Raw genomic sequence first — 22,021 nt, 5'->3', positions numbered from 1 at the left:
GAACTACAAATCGCAAATCGCATGTTTCCAATTCTCGCGTTATTACTTAAGTAATTGACAGCTATGGTTTTCGGAACTGTCTGGCGTTGTTATCATTGCTAGTCAACGTCGGGACATTTCATTTCATGAGCTGTGTTGAAATTATGAATAACCTCCCGTCTATGTGGCAACGCTTCCTGTAATTGCTGGTTTGTAAATTATCTTATTTCATGCATTCTTTCTGGGTTTTAGCTGTCCTCTCAATATTTTGTATAAACTGTGTGTAAACCAGCTGTTAGCTCCGTAGCTAAATGTTTACTTAGCAGGGCAGGTGCAACGGTCGCTGGCTAGTTAGCTAACATTCCCTAGTTTGACAATCTAGCGGCGATACTACGGATTGCAGCGACAGTTATTGCAGTTTAATCGCTAGCAAGGTGGCTGACCTGCAAGTAAGAATTTCGATATCGAGCCCAATTTGTTCTGCTAACGGACTGACAATACTGCAAATGTCTTCGTTTAGCTTGCTGGCCACTTAGACTAGATTGTTAGTTTTTCGCTTTTGCTCTTGATTGCTAATTGGATGCACGGAATATCATTAATGTCACAACACTGAGGAAAGTAGCTAGTGAGCTGTTCTTCTAATTTAGGTTTAACGAACGACAATGCACCTAAATTAGGTATTATTTAACTGCCACATTGATTTATTTTTTTCGATAAGTAGTTATCTTGCCCAGAGGATCTGGCTAGCTCTAATTAATTTATATTGAGTATATTTGAGTAAAAGTGAGTCCAGGATTCGTCTTGGGGTGCTAATAAGAAATGCTAATCGCAGCTAACTTGCTGTCACATGATGAAGGGACGCGCACAATTATTCTTTTTTATTTAGTGTGCATGCTCAGGATCTATAACCATTAACGTTATATAGCTATATTGTCTAACCATTATATAGGTTACAACTGGTGTTAACCATGTTGTCATAGCTGCGTGATTCACATGTGTTCTGACTATGCGTCTTTCAGTGGTATGGGCGGGGATGATATCTGTTCCTCCGTTTTGAAACGGCAAATATGTTTCTTGGTACCTCTGGTCTGTGTATTCGGGTCTCCGATGTCAGAATTTTGTAATGGATCTCAGTTTCCGTGCTAAGTAATTACATTAGTACTGTTGTTTCAAGATACAAGACACCTATTCCCTTCTTGCTGTGTTCCTTTGTGTGGACCTAGACCAATGTGATTGCATTTCATGTGTAAAAGTGTTTTTGGGATGGCACTAATAAGGTGGCCTGTGGTGACTGCTGAATGACATTGCTTAATGAGTCTCTCAGATGATTATAAATATTTTAGAATTCATATTCCGTATGAAATTATTTTTTTGCAGAACATTGAAATGGTGAAGTGAAAGAGGAGAAATGAGTAAATCCAAAATGACGACAGAGAAAGGGTGAGTACTGGCTTATGCTGAAAAACTCGCACACACACACTCACACATAGCTGGTACTGCATGACTAAGCACATTTCCTGCTGGGCTCTTGGTCTGTGGTCTGGAGAGGGGAATGTGCCTAGTGTGGCATGACTAGCGTTGTTTTGCTGAAAACTATCAGCTTATGATACAATTTTTTTAACCTAAATTAAGCAGGAGCATTTGCGTATGACAGAATCTAAGTCAGATGCTGCTGTCCTGCTCCGCTTCACCTTGCCCTACGGTTCTGTCCCGCTGTGTAAGCCTGACAACCACGGTGTGCCCATGTCCTGGCCTCTGTGTGTTGTGCTCTAAATAATTGGCAGCGGTGAGATACTCTCCCTGCTCTCTAGTGATTAGTCTCTGGATAAGTAAGCTTCCGCTGTATGGCAGTAATGCTTTTTCCTGTCTCACCACATCTGCTTTGCAAGCCTTTTTGCATGGGCAGCGAACCCACACGATTCTTCAGTGCATTTATGAGTGCGCGCGTATGTGCATGGTTCTTCAGTGCGTTTATGAGCGTGTGCGTGCGTGCATGGTTCTTCAGTGCGTTTATGAGCGTGTGCTTGTGTGCATGGTTCTTCAGTGCGTTTATGAGCGTGTGTGTGTGTGCGTGCATAGTTATACAGTGCGTCTATGAGGTTAAGTGCGTTTATGAGTGCGTGTCTGCATGCATTCAACGGCCAATGCAAACAGTTTATGTGTCCGTCTGTGGTGATGTTATGGGGATTCAGCAGCGCTGGAGTTCTGTTTGTGGTGCGGGTCATGTGACATGGCATGTGGTGTTTATAAAACAGTCCTTTTCCCAGAATTCCCAGTAACTCGAGGGTGTTGATGCTGCTGGGCCAGTTGGAGAAGATCAACGGTGAGGCGGCTTTCAGCGATGTGGAATTCGCCCGACACGTCACAGCCAAGATCCTGCACCTCCTTCAGACACAAGGTATCCCACCCAGCACTTTGTCCCGTATAGTGTGTGTATGTGCGTGTGCACATGTAGTGTGTGTTTGTGTGCCAGTGGGGTGTAGAGTATATGTGGTCGTGTGGTGTGATTGTGTGTATTTTTGTGTGCGTGTGTAGTGTGTTTGTGCAGTGTGTAATGTGTTTTGGGTAAGTGAGTGTATAGTGTCCTTAATGTATAATGTGTGAGTGTGTAATATGTAAGTATGTACTGTAGAGTGTGATTGTGTGGTCTGTGTGTCTGTTTTGGGTGTGTAATGTGTGAGTGTATGTGTAGAGTGTGAGTGTGTAATATCTGAGTGTGTAATGTACATGTGTGAGCTGTGGGTGAGTATCCTGACTTGACCTGGACTGAGCGCTGTAAATATGTCAGTGTTTGTGTGGGGAGATGTAATGTGATCCCTCCCTTCTGAGTGACTCAGCTGACAGGGACACCTGACCACCCCCCACCCCCACCCGCCCCCCCACCGCTCCTCTCTGTGACCCAGAGCCCTGTGTTACCCCCCATGCCTCCACTGAGTCTGACAAGCGCTGAAAGCCTCTTTCACTCAGTCTGCAGAACCTCGCCCCAAATCACTCCACACACCCTGTCCCTGACCCCATCCCAAGCCCTGCTGCAGATGGAGCTGCTCCATGTACTGAATACAGCTTAGATCGTCTACTCAGCACTAACCATTATACTGACCGGGCCATTACACTTACCGCACTGACCATTACACTTACCGCGCTAAGCATGACACTTACCGCACTGACCATTACACTTACCGCGCTAAGCATGACACTTACCACACTGACCCTTTACAACTTACGCACTGACCATTACACTTACGCGCTAAGCATGACACTTACCGCACTGACCATTACACTTACCGCGCTAAGCATGACACTTACCGCACTGACCATTACACTTACCGCGCTAAGCATGACACTTACCACACTGACCATTACACTTACCGCACTGACCATTACACTTACCGCGCTAAGCATGACACTTACCGCACTGACCATTACACTTACCGCACTGACCATTACACTTACCGCACTGACCATTACACTTACCGCGCTAACCATGACACTTACCGCGCTAACCATGACACTTACCGTGCTAACCCTAACACTTACCGCACTAACCATGACGATTACTGTAGTAACGGGTTTTAAGAAGACATTATTTTCTCTGCTTCTGTCATTCAGAGAAAACCAGGAAAGAGATCATGGCCAAAGGTTCGACTGGAATGGAGGTCATCCTGGCTTCGTTAGAGGCAAGTTTCTCATATTAAGCGTGGAGTCTTACAGAAAGCGCGCCGTACACACCCCGTGCAATGCTACACCGCTCTCTACAGTGTGTTTGTGTGTGAGGGGTCACATTCCTTGCATGCCTTTTGTTTTCTAGACCACAAGGGACCCACAGACAGTGCTGAATATCCTCTACATTCTGAATGAGCTGGTGTCTGCGGGTGAGTGATCTGCTGTCTTCCTCTCTGCGAGCAGCCCTGTCTGACCTATCAGCCCTGTGTGTGCCTCAGTCTGGCTGCCAGTCAGGATCCGCGGATGTGGGACGTTATTGAGCGTGCTCTTTTGTGTCTACCTGGTTTCCTTTTTGTAGACTGGTTGTATTACCTGGTTATTTCGGAATGGTCTTAATTTGTACAGGCTTTTTGAATGTGATCTGATTGAATGGTAGAGGCTGTGAAGATGCTGTCTAGCTGGATGACTCAGCTCAGTATCTGGGTACAACGTGTTTTTTTTGTTTTTTTGTCCAGGTGGTGGCCACAGGGTAGGGGTGCTAGTTTCAAAGGGGGGGACTGCAATCCTGCTGCAGCTGTTGCTAAGCGTCAGTAAGGAGACCCCGCCCAGTGATGAGGTCATGCTGCAGTTGCACTCAATTCTGGCCAAAGTCGGACCAAAAGGTGAGGACTCTCTCTGCCACCATTCCATCTCATTACTGAGGCTCCACCCCCTTTGGGAGGACCTAATTCCTCTGTGTGCTCTGTATGTTCATGTTTGAGAATACTATATGAACTACATACCTGCCTTTGAGATTAAAGTAATATTTAGTCTAGAAATTTCCTTTGAGATTACTGCAGTGTTTTCGCCACCAGTTTTTGATTTAGTCATGGTCTTATTCATTTGACTAAAATGCATTTTAGTTTTAGTCATATTTTAGTCACGCCTTCTCCATTCGTTTTAGTCAAGACAAAATTACTATAGAACTTGAATTGGTTTTATTTTTAAAAACACATAGCTTTTGTTGGTTGTGGTTTTTTTTTGTGGTTAAATCAACTTTGGTGATTTAAATAAATATAGGTAATTGGACAATGTAACTGCATGCATTTGTTTTGGCAAAACGTTTTATTTGAACGTGCGTATGTGTGTGATCTTTGCCGTCAGTATTCTCGGAATGAAGAGTACACGTATCCACGGTTTTACATAATGTTGGCGAAACATGCACAGTTTTGCGTTGGAAATTTTTTAAAATGCGTTGGCTTGCGCAAGACCGGTGTAGCCTTATGTAAGCCGAGACTAAACCTGTCTTGGCTTGCGCACCGTATGCCACTGGTTAAACCGAACATTGCGACAAGCCTACCTTCTTTTCTTTATTCGCTTAATAACTTAAAGCGACTTTGAAATAATGGTTTGCTTTGCTTGTGACCTGTTCCTGTTGTTCAGTTCAAGAGCTGAGCACTGCCTTGTGGGTAAAATGTGCCATCAGGTCTCTGAAATCTCTGAAAATCCTCTATGTTTTTCCTGTAAGGTGAGAGAGCAGACACACACAGTCAGGCTGTCCCTCCTCTGCAGACAGGTCCTAAGCTCTGTTATCGCTCTCACAGATAAGAAGTTTGGCATCAAAGCGCGCATCCATGGTGCTCTGAACATCACCGCTAACCTGCTGAAACAAAACCTGCAGAACCACAAACTGCTGCTGCCCTGCCTGCAGGTCCTACGCGCCTACTCCGCCAACTGTGAGCATGACCAGAAACCGTTTATATGACCAGCAACCGTGTATACAACCAGCAACCGTTTTTTATGACCTGAAACTGTGTATATGACCTGCAACTGTGTATACAACCAGCAACCGTGTATTTGACCTGCAACTGTGTATGACCAACAACCATGTATATGATCAGCAATTGTACCGAAGATCAGCAACTGTGTATGTGATCAGCAACCATGTATATGACCAGCAACCGTGTATATGACCTGCAACTGTGTATGACTAACAACCGTGTATATGATCAGCAATTGTGCAGAAGATCAGCAACCATTTATATGACCAGCGAACGTGCATGTGATCAGCAACCATGTATATGACCAGCAACCATGTATAAGTCCAGTGTCTGTGTGAAACCAACGACGTGTACACAGTAGTGTATTCTGGTATTCTTTGTGATCCTGTATTTGTTTGTCTAGCTGTTAACGCTGTCTCCCTGGGGAAGAATGGCGTCATCGATGTACTGTTCAAAGTCATCTGCCCGTACAACAAGAAGAGCAGCAGTCTGCTGAAGTAAGTACTGAGAGAGGGACCGAGTGTGTGTGTGTGTGTGTGTCTGTGTCTCAGCAAGTGTGTATGTGTGTATGTGTGTGTCTCCGAGTGTGTTTGGTTGTTCGATTTATTGGTTGATTTTTGGTTAATTCATTTTGCAGAGTGGCCCTGGACACAGTTGCAGCCCTGCTGAAGTCGAGTGAGTAACTGTGACTCTCTGACTCTAACTGTGACTGACTCTGTGAATCTAACTGTGACTGACACTGTGACTCTGTGATTCTAACAGTGACTGACACTGTGATTCGGTGATTCTAACTGTGATTCTAACTTTGACTGCCACCGCGACTTGGTGATTCTAACTGACTCTATGATTCAAACTGTGACTGACACCGCGACTCGGTGACTGTTTGAACAGTTATTATTGACCTCCTGCCCACAGAGACCAACGCCCGGCGTGCGGTGGACCGGGCGTACGTGCCCGTGCTGCTTGCCCTCTACCAGGACTGGCACCGCAACGACACCCGCCACAGGCACATGCTCATACGCAAGGGCATTCTGGGATGCATCAAAAACATCACCAACATTAAACTGGGCAGGAAGGCCTTCGTTGATGCCCATGGAATGAAAATTCTCTACAGCACGTCCACTGTGAGTCCTCTCTCTCTGTCCGTCTCTCTCTCTCTCTCAGTTTGTCTCTCTCTCTCTCAGTTTGTCACTCTCTTTTTAAATGTCTAGAGAGGCTGAATGTAGTGGTTGCGTGTGGTTTGTCGCCCCCCTGTGGCGATCAGCGGTGTTGCTGTGCTTACAGGAGTGCCTCCCCGTGCGGACCCTGGATCCCCTGGTGAACTCCTCCAGCCTCATAATGCGCAAGTGTTTCCCCAAAAACCGGCTGCCCCTGACCACCATCAAGAGCGTCTTCCAGCACCCCCTGCCACACCTGCCCCCAGGAGGGCCTGTCGCTGAAATGTACAACCAATCGCCTGACGGTGCGTCTCTCCTGCGCCCCCCCCCCCCCATTCCCCTCTACCCTCAAACCCCCCCATGCCTGTAGACCTCCACAGCTATGCACAATCTTTCAGTGTTTGGTGTGTTCACCCTTTGTCTTTATTACAGCTTTCATTCCTTTCGGGAGACTTGCTTTTTTTTTAACACCCTTTTATGTGATGTAGTTTGTATACTGGAGTGTGTGTAGTGTGTACTGTAAGTTAGTTGTCGTGTGACCCAGTGTGTGTATTGTTCTCTGCAGTGGACGACGTGTTGGATGACAGTGATGATAACGACGACACAGAGAATGAAGAGGAAGAGAAAGACCGCAACACTCCGGTACACAGACTCCTCCCACATAACTGACCCCTTCCTCATCACAGACTCCCCACCTTACAGTGCCTGAAATGTTCACACACATACACATACACACACACACACACACACCCATATGCAAGGTACTTCATCTGATGTACTTCACTATATATCTAGCTATAGATGGGTTGTAAAAATGTAATCTGTGTAAGTCTATCTGAGTAAGAGCATTCATTAAATACCTGAAATGTAGTGTGCACACGTATATATAAACACATATACATGATCAGTGTTGTGTTACATTATACGCCCTACATGCATTCCACAGAAGCTGTGACCCAGAGTGGCTTACAGTGTAGGGGAAACATAACTGAGCCTCACTCGAGCTCCCGCGCGGGTTCCCTGTCCCGTCTGCTTCAGTGTTCCTGCGCTCTGTCTCTCCCCAGAGTGACGACATCGAAACCGACATCAGTAAGCTCCGCCCCAAACAGAACCTCACCCGGCCCCTGCACGAGCTGAAGATGTACGAGCGCTTCTTTCCAGAACTTTCTGAGGATTTTCAGGTGAAATGTGTTCCCGCGGTCGCTTGGGTCTGAACGCGTGATGTTCATTCAACATTATCCGCCTTGTAAGAAGTAGATTATGGACTGTTCTCAGATGGTACTGGGCTAATGTGTTTCTGTGCTATAGTTCTAGCTGTAGCTGCCCTGGAGTTGTAGCAGTAGTTGTAGCTGTAGCTGTGCTGTAGTTGTAGCTGTAGCTGTAGTTGTGCTGTAGCTGTAGCTGTAGCTGTAGCTGTGCTGTAGTTGTAGCTGTAGCTGTAGTTGTGCTGTAGCTGTAGCTGTAGCTGTAGCTGTGCTGTAGTTGTAGCTGTGCTGTAGTTGTAGTTGTAGTTGTAGCTGTAGCTGTAGCTGTGCTGTAGTTGTAGCTGTAGCTGTAGCTGTGCTGTAGTTGTAGCTGTAGCTGTAGCTGTGCTGTAGTTGTAGCAGTAGCTGTAGCTGTGCTGTAGTTGTAGCAGTAGCTGTAGCTGTGCTGTAGTTGTAGCAGTAGCTGTAGCTGTGCTGTAGTTGTAGCTGTAGCGGTAGCTGTGCTGTAGTTGTAGCTGTAGCTGTAGCTGTAATGATGTTCTCCACATTGCTGATACAAGTCTCTCACTGCAGCACCATTTTGATAGCGGTGAGGACACGTTTTCGAACCTGGGACCACACGCTCCAAAATCCGTAGGTCCAATCATCGTTCCTACCGCGCAGGTACCGGCCCAGCCTCTCCCTGGCTCCGCCCACAGGGAGCCCCGCCCGGCCAGCGAGGACCCCGGCAACGCGCCCCTGCGCGTGGACAGCATCACCATCGCTAAGGACTGTGACCACGCCCACAGGCCCCGCCCCGAGCAGGAGCTGGCGCAGGACCTGGAGCGCGTGGCGCTGGGCGTGTCGGACTCGCCGCCGCCGCCGCCGCCGCCCGTCTACGAGCGCGAGGACAACCTGCGGCCCGTCTGCGAGCGGGACCGCGACTGCGAGGACGACACCAGCTCGCTGTCGTCGGGGGAGCAGGCCTGCCTGGAGGTCCCGGACACGGCGGCCATGCTGCCGCTGCACGACCCTGAGCTGTACATCCACATGGTGAAGAGCACGCGCTCCGTCCCGCGGTATGGCGAGGTGGCCTACCCCGACTACTTCGGACACGTCCCTCCGCCCTTCCCCGAGCACATCCTGGAGAGGGGGTACGGGGTCCAGCGGTGAGGCCACTTGCCTGAGAACGTAGGGCACTTCCCTTTGAGCGTAGGGAACTTCCCTGAGTGCGTAGGGCATTTCCCTTAAAGCGTAGGGGACTTCCCTGAGAGCATAGGGGACTTCCCTGAGGTAGGGCACAGTGTAGGGCACTTCCTGAGAGGTAGGGCACTTCCTGAGAGGTAGGGCACTTCCCTGAGAGTGTAGGGCACTTCCCTGAGAGCGTAGGGCACTTCCCTGAGAGTGTAGGGCACTTCCCTGAGAGCGTAGGGCATTTCCCTGAGAGTGTAGGGCACTTCCCTGAGAGCGTAGGGCACTTCCCTGAGAGTAGGGCATTTCCCTGACAACCTATAGCACTTCTTCAGGAGCTTAGGGCTCTTCCAAAACTGTTCACTTATTATAGTCTAGTTCTTGTTCAGTTGTTCATCAGATCAACCATTTTGATAATTCCACCTATAACCTGTGCTAATTTGCTCTGCAATGCCGTGCTTTATGCAGGACAAAAATCTTCCAGGACATCGAGCGGCTAATCCACCCCGCAGACATCCTGGAGAAAGTGGTGTATGACCTGGACCTGCACCTGCAGCGGTGAGCGCTGCGCCTTTGTCCCGGTGTGAACTTTGACCCTTGACCCCTGCAGGGTTTGAGCCCGTCTCACTGCCCTCCGTGTCTCAGGTCTCCAGTGATCAGCGAAGGCGAGGCTCTGAAATTCAACTCGCAGTTTGAGTCCGGAAACCTGAGGAAGGCCGTCCAAGTGAGAAAGTAAGAGATACTTCCTGTCACATGGTTTCCACACTGACGTATTGTGCGTGCTCGTGCTTCACTGTGAGATTCTGAGGCTCAGCTGAAGGGTTGCTGTTTTGCAGGTCTGAGTATGACCTCATCCTGAACCCTGACATCAACAGTAACCATTACCACCAGTGGTTCTACTTTGAAGTGAGCGGCATGCGCGTTGGCACCCCCTACCGCTTCAACATCATCAACTGTGAGAAGTCCAACAGCCAGTTCAACTACGGTACGCCCACCCCAAAGAGTGCACACACGAGCAACCACGCTCACACACAGACACGCGCACGCACATAAACACACATACATGCCCACCCGCAAGCACATATGAACGCACGCACACGCACACGCGCATACACACACACACACACACACATAAGCACCCAGAAACACACAACACAGCTCTCTTGCAGCTTGAATCCAGTAGCTTCTCTCTTGATCAGTTTGGCCAGTCTTATCACTCTGGTCTGTTTGTCGTACGGAACTCTGTGGTTGGTCAGCTGTGTCACCAGCTCGCTCTGTGATTGATGTTCTGAATGCCTCTGCAGGTATGCAGGTGCTGATGTACTCAGTTCAGGAAGCCATCAGGGGGCAGCCGCGTTGGGTCCGCACCGGCACAGACATCTGCTACTACAAGTGAGTGCGGGCCCAACCCTCAGCCCTCAGACCACGTTCCCTCCCACCCCAGCCTCGGTCATTTCACTGTGGCACAGGGATACAGTGTTGATTTTTGACTGTTGTGAGATGGAAGAATCCAGCATCTCTGCCTAGTTTCTGCATGTGATTCCTCCCTTGGTCACAGGGGGGCAGTATCTGCTCATTGAAATCTGGCTGTGAGTGCAGTGCCTGGAGGAAGAGAGTTCCCCTGCTGTTTTCATATTTCTGTTTTCCCTCAAAAATATCTCTTCTCAGTAGATCATAATTATATGTCCGTCAGTGAGATGCTTTAACCTGATTGGTTGACTGGCCCCAGGAATCACTTCTCTCGGAGCTCTATGGCAGCGGGGGGGCAGAAGGGCAAGTCGTACTACACCCTGAGTTTCACCGTCACCTTCCATCACAAGGACGACGTCTGCTACTTCGCTTACCACTACCCCTACACCTTCTCCACCCTCAAGGTACACAGCAATGGCTCTACAGATTACAAATATGTGATTAGAATGTTGTTAACTGAACGTTCTAATGCTGATGTCACAATCAATACTGGTAATTGAAAGGAATGGAGTTCTAGAACACTGACTTAGAATTATGTGAAGTTGTTCCAAACCAACCTTTCAACGGGTTAATAATGGACAGGTTAATGGTGTTTATAAGGTTCATGGTATTAATGGGGTTAAAGGAGTTAATGGTATTATTAGTTTGATCTCACACTCCTCTCCCCCAGATGCACCTGCTGAAGCTGGAGGCTCAGCGCACAGCCCGGATTTACCTGCACCGGGACGTCCTGTGTGAGACCCTGGGGGGTAACGGCTGCCCTGTGCTCACCATCACCGCCATGCCGGAGTCCCCTGCGCCCGAACACGTCTGCCAGCTCAGTGAGTCTCCGTGGGTCTCCGTCAGTCTTGTGGCTGTGGACAGTGCTGTGAGATGACACAGGTTTGGGTTCGCTCAGATTAGCAGTGTGAGGTGAATTCAGATTATTATTGTGGAGTAAACTCAGATGAGCAGTGTGAGGTGAATTCAAATTATCATTGTGGAGTAAACTCAGATGATCAGCGTGAGGTCAATTCAGATTAGCACTGTGGGGTAAACTGAGATTAGCATTGAGGAGTAAACCCAAATTAGCTCTGCAAGATTAGCTCAGATTAGCGCTGTGAGGTTAGCTCAGATTAGCACTGTGTGGTTAGCTCATATTAACACAGTGAGGTTAGCTCAGATTAGCTCTGCGGGATTAGCTCAGATTAACACAGTGAGGTTAGCTCAGATTAGCTCTGCGGGATTAGCTCAGATTAACACAGTGAGGTTAGCTCAGATTAGCTCTGCGGGATTAGCTCAGATTAACACAGTGAGGCTAGCTCAGATTAGCGCTCTGTGCTCAGATCAGATTAGCACTGTGTGGTTAGCTCAGATTAACACAGTGAGGCTAGCTCAGATTAGCGCTGTGAGGTTAGCTCAGATTAGCTCTGCGGGATTAGCTCAGATTAACACAGTGATATTATCTCAGATTAGCCCTGTGAGATTAGCTCAGATTAACACAGTGAGGCTAGCTCAGATTAGCGCTGTGAGGTTAGCTCAGATTAGCTCTGCGGGATTAGCTCAGATTAACACAGTGAGGCTAGCTCAGATTAGCACTGTGTGGTTAGCTCAGATTAACACAGTGAGGCTAGCTCAGATTAGCGCTGTGAGGTTAGCTCAGATTAGCTCTGCGGGATTAGCTCAGATTAACACAGTGAGGCTAGCTCAGATTAGCGCTGTGTGGTTAGCTCAGATTAACACAGTGAGGCTAGCTCGGATTAGCGCTGTGAGGTTAGCTCAGATTAGCTCTGCGGGATTAGCTCAGATTAACACAGTGAGGCTAGCTCGGATTAGCCCTGTGTGCTCAGCTCAGCGAGGTTCCGTGTTCTGTGCTCAGGGAACCGGCCGTACGTGTTCCTGACGGCGCGGGTGCACCCGGGCGAGACCAACGCCAGCTGGGTGATGAAGGGCACGCTGGAGTTCCTGATGAGCGGCAGCCCCACGGCCCAGAGCCTGAGGGAGGCCTTCATCTTCAAGATCGTCCCCATGCTCAACCCCGACGGAGTCATCAACGGCAAGTCAGTGCCTCCGCCGCGTCCGGTACTTCTGCTGCACTGCTGCAGCTGAGCGAAGCACTTCCTGGAACAGCTCTGGTCCCAGAAGCTGATTGGCTGGGTCCTTTAAATCCCTATGAAGAACTGCAGTTAAAATTGTCAAGATTTTTCATGTGATGGTAGTGTATTACTGCTGGCGACAGTGCTAATGTTACTGCTGCCGTCTGTAGTGTTAGTGTTAGTGGTGTCTGTGTTCGTGTCATCGGTGCTTGAGGTGTCCGTTATTGGTGGTGTTATTGGCGCTAATGTTTGTTTTAGCAGTAGTGTTAGTGCTGGTGTTAGTGGTGTCAGTAGTGTTTGCATTAGTGGCGTTTGTTGTGTAGCGGCGGCGATGGTGTGTAAGATGGTTTCCCGTTTCAGTCACCGGTGCTCTCTGAGCGGGGAGGACCTGAATCGCCAGTGGCTGAACCCCAACGCGGAGCTGCACCCCACAATCTACCACACCAAGGGCCTGCTGCAGTACCTGTCTGCCGTGCAGAGGGCGCCACTGGTGAGCTTGTGTGTGTGTGTGTGTGTGTGTTGGGGCAGGGAGTGTCAAGCAGGTGTCCGGAGTTCTGTATGCAGCCCCTCCCCCTGCAGTTAAGGCCCTCCCCCTGTGGTTAAACCCCTCCCTCTGCAGCTAAGCCCCTCCCCCTGTGGTTAAACCCCTCCTCCCTGTGCTTGCAGGTGTATTGTGATTATCACGGTCACTCTCGTAAGAAGAATGTCTTCATGTACGGCTGCAGCATGAAGGAGACGATGTGGCAGACCAACATCAGCTCCACTTCCTGTGACCTGCAGGAAGACCTGGGGTATAGGGTGAGCACACACACACATACACATAAACAGGATACACACACACACACGCACACAATGCATATACACACATACCGTATATATGGTATATACTGTGGCGGTTGGCTTTGTGTTCCTCAGACTCTGCCGAAGATCTTGAGCCAGGTGGCCCCGGCCTTCAGCATGTCCAGCTGCAGCTTCGTGGTGGAGAAGTCCAAGGAGTCCACGGCTCGTGTGGTGGTGTGGAGGGAGATCGGAGTGCAGAAGAGCTACACCATGGAGAGCACGCTGTGCGGCTGTGATCAGGGCAGGTACAAGGTACAGACCATTACTCCCCTTAACTGCACCTTAACTACACCGTAACTACACCATAACGCCCCTTAACTACACCTTAACTACACCGTAACTAGACCATAACTCCCCTTAACTACACCTCAACTACACCGTAACTCCCCTTACCTACACCGTAACTCCATATTAACTACACCATAACTACACTGTAACTCCCCTGACATGCTTCACAAAAAATAAAAACATAAAAAGGAAATTAAAAAATACATTACAGGTAAAGACGCAGTAAGGGGTGGTACTGTAGTGTGGTGGTATGTAAACTGGGATTTTAATTCAAACCTTTGGGTTTGACTTTTATCTGTTAAGCAAGGTACTTGACCTGAATTTCAGTATTCATTGTAGTATGGAACTTCATTAAAATATCCAGCTGTTTAAATGGATTGTATGTAAATATTTCCTCTGATTTGTTGAGACGGTGTTGGTGCATACAATGAGTTGTTTCACCACCTCTTAACACATTGAGCATCTTGGCATGTTGGTATCAGAAATTTTATATGGGCTGATAACTCGTTAATATTTCACAAATGTATGAAAGTGCCAGACCACTTAGTGTTTTAAAAATGAGTGAAAGAGTCTTCAAATCAATTATGAAGGGCACAGGGAGCTTGTATAGTGGAGAATAAGCACTCCATAGTACAACTATATCTGAACTACACCGTATATAGCCGTGTATGTATATAGCAGTGTGAGTGTGTGTATAAGTGTGTGTATATAGCAGTGTGAGTGTGTGTATAAGTGTGTGTATATAGCCGTGTGTGTATATAGCAGTGTGAGTGTGTGTATATAGCAGTGTGAGTGTGTGTATAAGTGTGTGTATATAGCAGTGTGAGTGTGTGTATAAGCGTGTGTATATAGCAGTGTGAGTGTGTGTATAAGTGTGTGTATATAGCAGTGTGAGTGTGTGTATAAGCGTGTGTATATAGCCATGTGTGTATAAGTGTGTGTATATAGCCGTGCGTGTTTAAGTGTGTGTGCTGCTGCAGGGTCTGCAGGTAGGAACTCGGGAGCTGGAGGAGATGGGGGCACAGTTCTGTGTGGCTCTGCTGCAGCTTAAACGCATCACTTCCCCCCTGGAGCTGCCGAACCCCACCCACCTCCTGGACCTGGAGAATGATGTCATCCAGACCACCTGCAAAATCACCAGGTCAGACTACATTTCCCATGAAGCACACCTCCACCTTTATGCGCACATACAGCACACACGCGCGCGCGCACGCACGCATGCACATATGCACACGCAGAGTGCCACTCCCAGGTGTGAGCGATGCAGGCGAGGCGTGTAATGTAATTGGCTGGGCTGGTGTCTCCTGAACTGAATATGAGGGTCAAGGGTCAGGGGTCAGGGCTTTGAGACAGAGGATACAGTCGAGGGGTCATATTGACCACACCCCAACCATCTGCTGCTCCTGCCCCCTCAGCTCCACCACTCAGACACACGCACACACATACACACACACACACACACGCACTCACGTGCACACACACAGAGTACCCCGACCCATCCTGTGCTGCGATGAGGACTTTTCCGTAAGCGTTTAGCTGGTCTGGGCAGCTCCCTCACCTGCTGTGCCAGTTTAAGGCGTTTCCAGCAGTCGGGGAATCTGAGACGCTTTTTTGCATGAACACTCAAACGAATGAGTCAATCGGAAGATTTGATTTAGACACACAGAAGATGCAGGTTACAGACCTTAATGTGGGTCTCATCTGAGTTTTGAACTACTTATCTTATGAAATATTGAGAACCACTTAGAGCTTCTAGAACAGCCGTCTGTGCGTCTCCCCTGGGGGGTTAATGAAATTGAGGATGTGTACCCCCTCCAGTGACGCACTCCCACGTTCATTTACTGCATTTGAAGTTTTCTTCTAATGGCGCCTAATCGCATTATCTCCCTCCAAGAAGCATTTTAACACGTCAGCCTGGACTGGAGCGCTGCCCCCCCCCCCACCCCACCCCACCAGCTCAGCATCTCATTACGCCTGAGTGGAATTAACCCCCCCTGCCCCCCCCCCATCGCCACAGCCCCAAACCCAGTGACTCCGTAAGGGAGTGTCACTCCACCACAGACTGCCATCAGAGTTATTTTCATCAGTAGCATCAGTCCCACTGAAACACTGCTAGTGCTGCACCTGGAAAGAGCGTAGTCCCACATAGCGGAGCGCACAGCGCGTTCCTCTGCAGTGACCTGCTCCAGCTAAACAAACCTGGAGGGCAAGCCTGGCGCTAAGGGCCAGAGGGGCACGCCATGCCACGTCAGAGAGCGCGCTGTCAAAAAAGAGGCGAGCCAGGCCTCCTTTGTCCCTCTCTCCCTGCTCCCTCGTTATGTAGACGCTCTGGGACTTCGGCGACATCCTGTTCCTGAAAAGGTCTTTTCTCTCTGTCGAAACCTCTTCCCGAACGTGACCAATTAGTTTAATGACCGTCGCATGCGTAACGTTTGGCAGCGCTTCCGATGAAGGCTCCAGCCGTGCGCGCTAACGGACAGCGGGCCTTACGGGCTTCAGAAATAACGTACAAATGGAGAAATAACAATAAATAGACCGTTTGTTGTAACACCTATTGCCTGCTGATAATTAACATACGTCAGAGACTTTGTTGCATGACTGCGCTATGACAGAGGCTAGAAGAATATTTTAGGAGGTTCAGGTATAAAAAGCTGGAAATTAAATAAATATTGTAACATGGGTCCGCCAATAAAATAAAAATGTAAAATAGGCTATTTATAAAAATGAATGAAAGAAGTGCACTGTTGTGTAGTGTTGACACGTGCGTTTTTATTTGGAATATTGCTGGTTTATCTTAAAGCTGAGTGCTTCTTCTCAGCTTTGGGATAAAAAACGGGAAAGTTCTACTTCCTGGGATTTGGGCTGAGGGTTTGAAGTCAGCCCCTCGAACCTTTTCCCACAGACTCACTGGTCGGGGCGTGGGAATAATAGAGATGTCATTTTAAGAAAATAGGAAATAAATCTAAAATATGAAATCATCAGCTTAGTAAACAAATACACCACTAGCTCAAAACCGAATGTACATCATTGTCCTTTTATTTTTGTTGTAGATTAGAGAAGACACTGCTCAAAATGTCTTTTTTTTTATTTTTTATTTTTTTATAGCCAGTGCTGTAAAGTCATTCAGCCAGCAGGTGGGGTCCTAGAGCAATGAAATAATAAATTCATGTTTTTATTATAAATTGGTTTTAAACAATAAAAATATTGTACTAATATGGCACACTAGAACACTTACAGTAATAATCATCTGGTACTGCGCATTAAAGCACCGGTATTGTAACGCTGGCTGTAATTGGGCTTTGGTTGCTGTGGTAATATGGGTTTTGGCCTGACCCTGCAGCCCCAGCTCCTGTGTGTTAGAGGAGGACGAGTCCTTCCTGGAAGAGGTGGACTACAGCGCAGAGAGCAATGAGGAGAACGCTGATGACGACCACCTGTCCGACTCCGAGGCCGCCCTCACCTGAGCCTGGCCCCGCCCTCACCTGAGCCTGGACCCGCCCTCATCTGAGCGTGGACCTGCCCTCACCTCAGCCAGGCCCCGCCCTCACCTGAGCCTGGCCCCGCCCTCATCTGAGCTGGCCTCCTCCTCAGCCGAGCCTGGCCCCTCCCCCTGTGCATTACGTGATATACAAACCCTACCTTAACCTGCCTTCTTTCCAGAGCAGTCAGGGCTGAGCTTCTCCAGTACACTGTTGCTTTAACTCAGGCTTTGCGTTTGTATTTCGGAAGTAATGCTGAGAAATGCCCCCCCACCCCCCCTCCTCGAAACACCAAAGGCCTCTCTGTCTCCCCAATCTGCTCTGGGGTGTCTGAACGCTGCTGGGTTTTAACTGTAGATATTATTCTACATGGATGTTTGTATAGTCGATGCATGACTGTTTAATATCTTGCTTTTTAATTTATTAATTTTTTCTGCCACTTTTTTGTGAAATAAAAAACAAAACAAAACAAAATATTAAATGTGAAATATGTGGTTATGTGGTTGTAGCGGCAGACGGGAAAAGTGGCCAGAATCCTGCGCTTGCAATGAATGTTGGGAAATAAATGTTGGCCTGAAAAAGGGAATCTGCGTGTAGTCCTTTAATGTGTAAATATTGCATATGCATACAGACGCACACGGACAGATGACGAGCAGTATTATTATTGGTTTATCATTTTTGGAGACAATGGACACCGCCCCCCATCAGAGGGCGCCACACGGTGAGCCCCCAAACTCCTAAAGCATGCAAGACACTCATTAGCATCTCTTACATAGTTTCAAAATTTTTAGGAGGGCATAGGATCAAAGGTTGGGTGGTCTGATTCAGGACTGTCCCAGAGTGTGTGTGTGTGTGTGCCTGGTACCCGCAAACCACTTCTTCCAAAGGACCCGGCTGTGTTTCACATTCTTTAAACGGTCCCTGCGTTCCGTCCCTCAGTTCCGAACGTGACACAGGGACCGGTGAGCGATCGGGAGGTAAACGAGGACGGAGTGAAGCTCATAAGAATTCAGACGTCCTCCTCTCCAGGCCCGCCGCGAGCAGACGTTGTTCCAGACTGATGCTGAAACCTACAGCGCGCCCGCTCCACGTCCGCTGCTTTAACCCGACTGCAATTATGCAATTAATATTTAAAAAGTGTTTTGACGAATGGGGTTTTTATTAAAGATTGCATTAATATCATTTGTTTTTTTTTCTTATTTAATTGCCTTCGTATTTTCATGGTGATTTATGTAACGGCAGAATGACCTACAGTCTGGCTCTGTTCAGTAAGTCGCTGTGGCTTACATTTACAAAATGGACCCTTCAATCCAGACTTAAACTTGTGCACTGGCATTCAGTCATCCTTCTGAAGCAAAGCATTGTGGGACTTGTAGTCACATTTAGCCCACATTGCTTCTGCAGAGAGGTGAATAAGGACAGATCGTTGTGTCCTTCCTTCCTTTAGCAATGAAATTCAGTGTTACCTGTCCAGGGAGCGAGTGTGGCTTGTTCTGGGTCACACTGAGATGACGGGACGAGGAAAAATGGGCACATTTTTAAGTATTCAAAGCAGCCACATAGGCAAACACACATTCAGACACGCACATACAGGCAAACACACATTCAGACATACATACGAAAAGTGCACATACATACACACGGTTATAATGATGCTGTTATGCTGGCATGTTCCTGGGGGTCAGTATCTCTCCACCCCATTCGCTCCCTCTGTACACATGGCCACGCCCCCTGCCTGCACTCATCTGCAGCACCAAACCCGGTCAAACGCGGGCTGGTTCTGTCAGCACAGGTTGTCATGGTGATGAAAAATATCTTGAAATGGCCAAGGAAATGTGTGTGTTCTAGAGAAAGAGGCTTTGTGTGTGTGCGTGTGTGAGTCTATGTGTTTGGTACTGTGTGTATCTGTGTATGTGTGTTTGTGTGTGTGTGTGTGTGTGTGTGTAAGTCTATGCGTTTTCTACTGTGTGTGTGTAGGTGTGTGTGTGCGTGCGTGTGTGTGTGTGCATGTATGTGTGTGTGTGTGTGTGTGCACGCATGGGTGTGTGTGTCCTTAATCTCCATATGCAAATAGAGCCTAATTAGTAGGTGTAGCCGAGCACAGGAAGTGTCTCTCCAAAAGGGGCTGAATACCTCCGCAAAGGCCCGCCATTCAGCTCAGGGTTGCCATGGTAGCACTGACATCAGCGCTGGGAGCTGAGTGGGAGGGTCTATTTCTGATCACTGAACCCCCCACGTGCTGGGGGCTCCACAATGTGTGTAAGCAGCATGAGCATGCGTTTCTGCGTCTGCGTGCACATGCACCAGCTGGTGTGTGTGTGTGTGTGTGCGCGTGCATGGGTGCGGTATGTGCGTGTGTGTGTGTGCATGTGTGTGTATGTATGTGCAAATGTATGTGTGTACGTGTGTGTGCAGGTGTGTATGCGTGCGTGCTTGCTGGTGTGTGTGGTGTGTGCGTGTGTGTGTGTGTGTGTGTGTGTGTGTGCGTGCATGGGTGCGGTATGTGCGTGTGTGTGTGTGCATGTGTGTGTATGTATGTGCAAATGTATGTGTGTATGTGTGTGTGCAGGTGTGTATGCGTGCGTGCTTGCTGGTATGTGTGGTGTGTGCGTGTGTGTGTGTGTGTAGGACCAACTTGTCTACACATTATATTTCAATCGGTCAATCTCAAATTGATTGCGATAAGCAGGCTGATTGACATGTGTCTGCTGCATACTGATGACTCTTTCTTACATCGGTTCGTTTTGAATTTTCAGCTGTGCGGTGCTGTGCTGTGGCTGTAGCTGTTCTACAGCTATGCTGGGTTATCTGAGGGAAGAGCAGACATTTCTACACATCATAGCTCATAGCTATACAGCGTACAAACTCTACAAACACACAACTACAGACAGTAACTACAAACAAAATGTGTGCTGCTAATCGCGCACTTTATTTCATACACGCAACATGTCCATGTAAAAGTAAATTGCTGAAGATTCATTCTGTTTTGTGTGTTCCAAAGCAAAACTCTTTCCTAAACACAAAGAACACACACACACACATACAGACACCCCCAATGCACTCACACACAGATGTAAGTTACATATCCCCAGTGAGCCACATCACTGTAGAATGTACTAAGATGGAGATCAGTGCTGTCTGAGGATTTACAGTCTAGGATTGATCAGGATGTCAGAGTCTCTTAATGACCTGGAGGAAGCAATGACAGTCTATACAGACCAGGAAATAATTCACTATTTATCTGCAGAATGTATGCATGAGTGCATGTGCATGTGCTCTCTCTGTAGAGAAAAGTTAGATTTTTTGGCTGTGGCATTCAGACCGGCATGTTTTAATGTTTGTGGCGGAGAGAGAGCATACCTGTGCTACAGGTGAGTTACATTTATACCCTCTCTCGCTGGCGCCAGCCTGTCACACACACACACACACACACACACACACAGACCGCTGCCGACAGGCCCTTACGGATTTCTGAATTATTAAGCTGTCTGACCCCTTAAGAAAGAGAGGTATTGATTGATTGTCAATAGGATGAATAATGAATGTGTATAATGCAGCCAGGGGCTGCACTGCGGATTGTGCCGGAAGGTCGCTGGAACCGGGACTGAAGGTGCACCCAGAATGCACTGCTGCAGGAACCTGGTCACAGTCACAGGGACAGGGGACAGTGGGGTGGGGGTAGGGGTGGGAGGCAGGAAGTAAACATTTCTCTCTCCCTCTCTTTCTCTTTCTCTTTCTACAATTTGTAGCTGCCTTTTCAATTTTTTTCTACTCTCGCTCCCTCTCTGTGTCTCTCTGGATGCAAGCAGACGCACACTGATGCTGTAAATTCTGCCTTGGGGCGTGTCTGTGCTGGGTTGTGCCTGTTCTTGGGGTGTGTCTGTGCTGGGTTGTGCCTGTTCTTGGGGTGTGTCTGCCTCGGGTGTGTCTGTGCTGCTGGGTTGTGTCTGTTCTTGGGGTGTGTCTGCTTGGGGTGTGTTTGTGCTGCTGGGGTGTGTCTGTGCTGCTGGGTTGCATCTGTGCTGCTGGGTTGTGCCTATGCTGTTGGGTTGTGATGTCAGTGGCAATGACCGAGGCAGTAGCAGGTGCTGAATGTAACTAATTTAACAAATTTACAACATATTCAAATAAATTCATGAAACATATAAATGCACACACACACACACACACACACGCACACACGCACACCCACGTGTGCAGCCACACACACACATACACACACACACACGCAGGCAGGCAGGATGGAGCAGAGGTCAGGTATTAGTGCTGAAGGTGCTGAAGGTCTCAGGTTTCTGTTTCAATCAAAAATGCAGTTTCAGAAAATCAATGGTAACAGAAGAGATGGAATTTCTCATTACTCTGTGTGTCTGTGCGTGCCTGCCTGTGTGCACGCGCACACGCGTGTGTGTGCATGAGTGTGTGCATGTGCATGTATGTGCACACAAGTGTGCTTGCACAAGTGTGTGCGCACGTGCGTGTACGTGTGTGTGTGTGAGTGTGTGTGTGTGTGTGTACGAGTGTGTGTGTGTGAGTGTGTGCAGGTGTGTGTGTGTGTACGAGTGTGTGTGTGTGAGTGTGTACGAGTGTGTGTGTGTGAGCGTGCAGGTGTGTATGAGTGTGTGAGTGCAGGCGCATGTGTAGGTTGTGGGACGTGCGGGCAGTAATGAATAGTGCCCTCTCTCTCTCAGAGTGGCTGTGGTTTCGGGGGCTCTGTGGTTCAGTTCGCCACAGGACCGCAGCGCAGGAGGGGCTCTTAACAAGCGCAGTGATTAAATATCCAGCTGAGAGGAAGAACGTGCTGACTGCGCACATCTGCGCAGACCTGCAGCCAGTGTTCTGTTACTCCCCACCCTTAATAGCCCCTGACTTGCTTTAAAAATGCATGAGGACAGACAACCCGAAAGAGGAACCATTTCAGTCCTCAAGTGCCAATGC

At 48.3% G+C, this 22,021-nt stretch overlaps 1 protein-coding gene across 3 annotated transcripts; it reads left to right on the top strand.

The window, feature by feature from the left end:
• The first annotated feature begins 30 nt into the window (after positions 1-30).
• Positions 31-17,672, top strand: agtpbp1 (ATP/GTP binding carboxypeptidase 1). Of its 3 annotated transcripts, none has more exons than XM_064297102.1 (26): positions 31-188; positions 1,357-1,419; positions 2,247-2,377; positions 3,589-3,656; positions 3,788-3,851; positions 4,158-4,304; positions 5,226-5,357; positions 5,806-5,899; positions 6,040-6,077; positions 6,318-6,526; positions 6,687-6,864; positions 7,125-7,201; positions 7,624-7,740; positions 8,338-8,912; positions 9,403-9,492; positions 9,580-9,666; positions 9,771-9,919; positions 10,239-10,326; positions 10,664-10,808; positions 11,075-11,225; positions 12,263-12,443; positions 12,840-12,969; positions 13,146-13,277; positions 13,395-13,571; positions 14,588-14,748; positions 16,948-17,672. In XM_064297102.1, exons 2-26 carry the CDS (start codon positions 1,388-1,390, stop codon positions 17,069-17,071), a joined length of 3,477 nt encoding a protein of 1,158 aa, XP_064153172.1. In that variant the 5' UTR covers positions 31-188; positions 1,357-1,387; the 3' UTR covers positions 17,072-17,672. The 3 variants fall into 3 exon arrangements, with proteins under 3 accessions (XP_064153172.1, XP_064153171.1, XP_064153170.1); XM_064297101.1 differs by having other exon boundaries at positions 2,235-2,377; positions 9,403-9,489; positions 9,577-9,666; XM_064297100.1 differs by having other exon boundaries at positions 2,235-2,377.
• Positions 17,673-22,021: the final 4,349 nt, after the last annotated feature.

This window comes from Anguilla rostrata, chromosome 10, assembly GCF_018555375.3.
Source record: "Anguilla rostrata isolate EN2019 chromosome 10, ASM1855537v3, whole genome shotgun sequence".
Classification (NCBI taxonomy): domain Eukaryota; kingdom Metazoa; phylum Chordata; class Actinopteri; order Anguilliformes; family Anguillidae; genus Anguilla; species Anguilla rostrata.
This window is presented reverse-complemented; position numbering and strand designations above follow the sequence as displayed.

Coding starts and splice junctions, on each gene's coding strand:
- agtpbp1 (XM_064297101.1), top strand. CDS start 1,388: ATGAGTAAATCCAAAATGACGACAGAGAAAGG. Junction 9,667..9,770: donor AAGGCCGTCCAAGTGAGAAA/GTAAGAGATACT, acceptor GCTGTTTTGCAG/GTCTGAGTATGACCTCATCC. Junction 10,809..11,074: donor ACACCTTCTCCACCCTCAAG/GTACACAGCAAT, acceptor CCTCTCCCCCAG/ATGCACCTGCTGAAGCTGGA.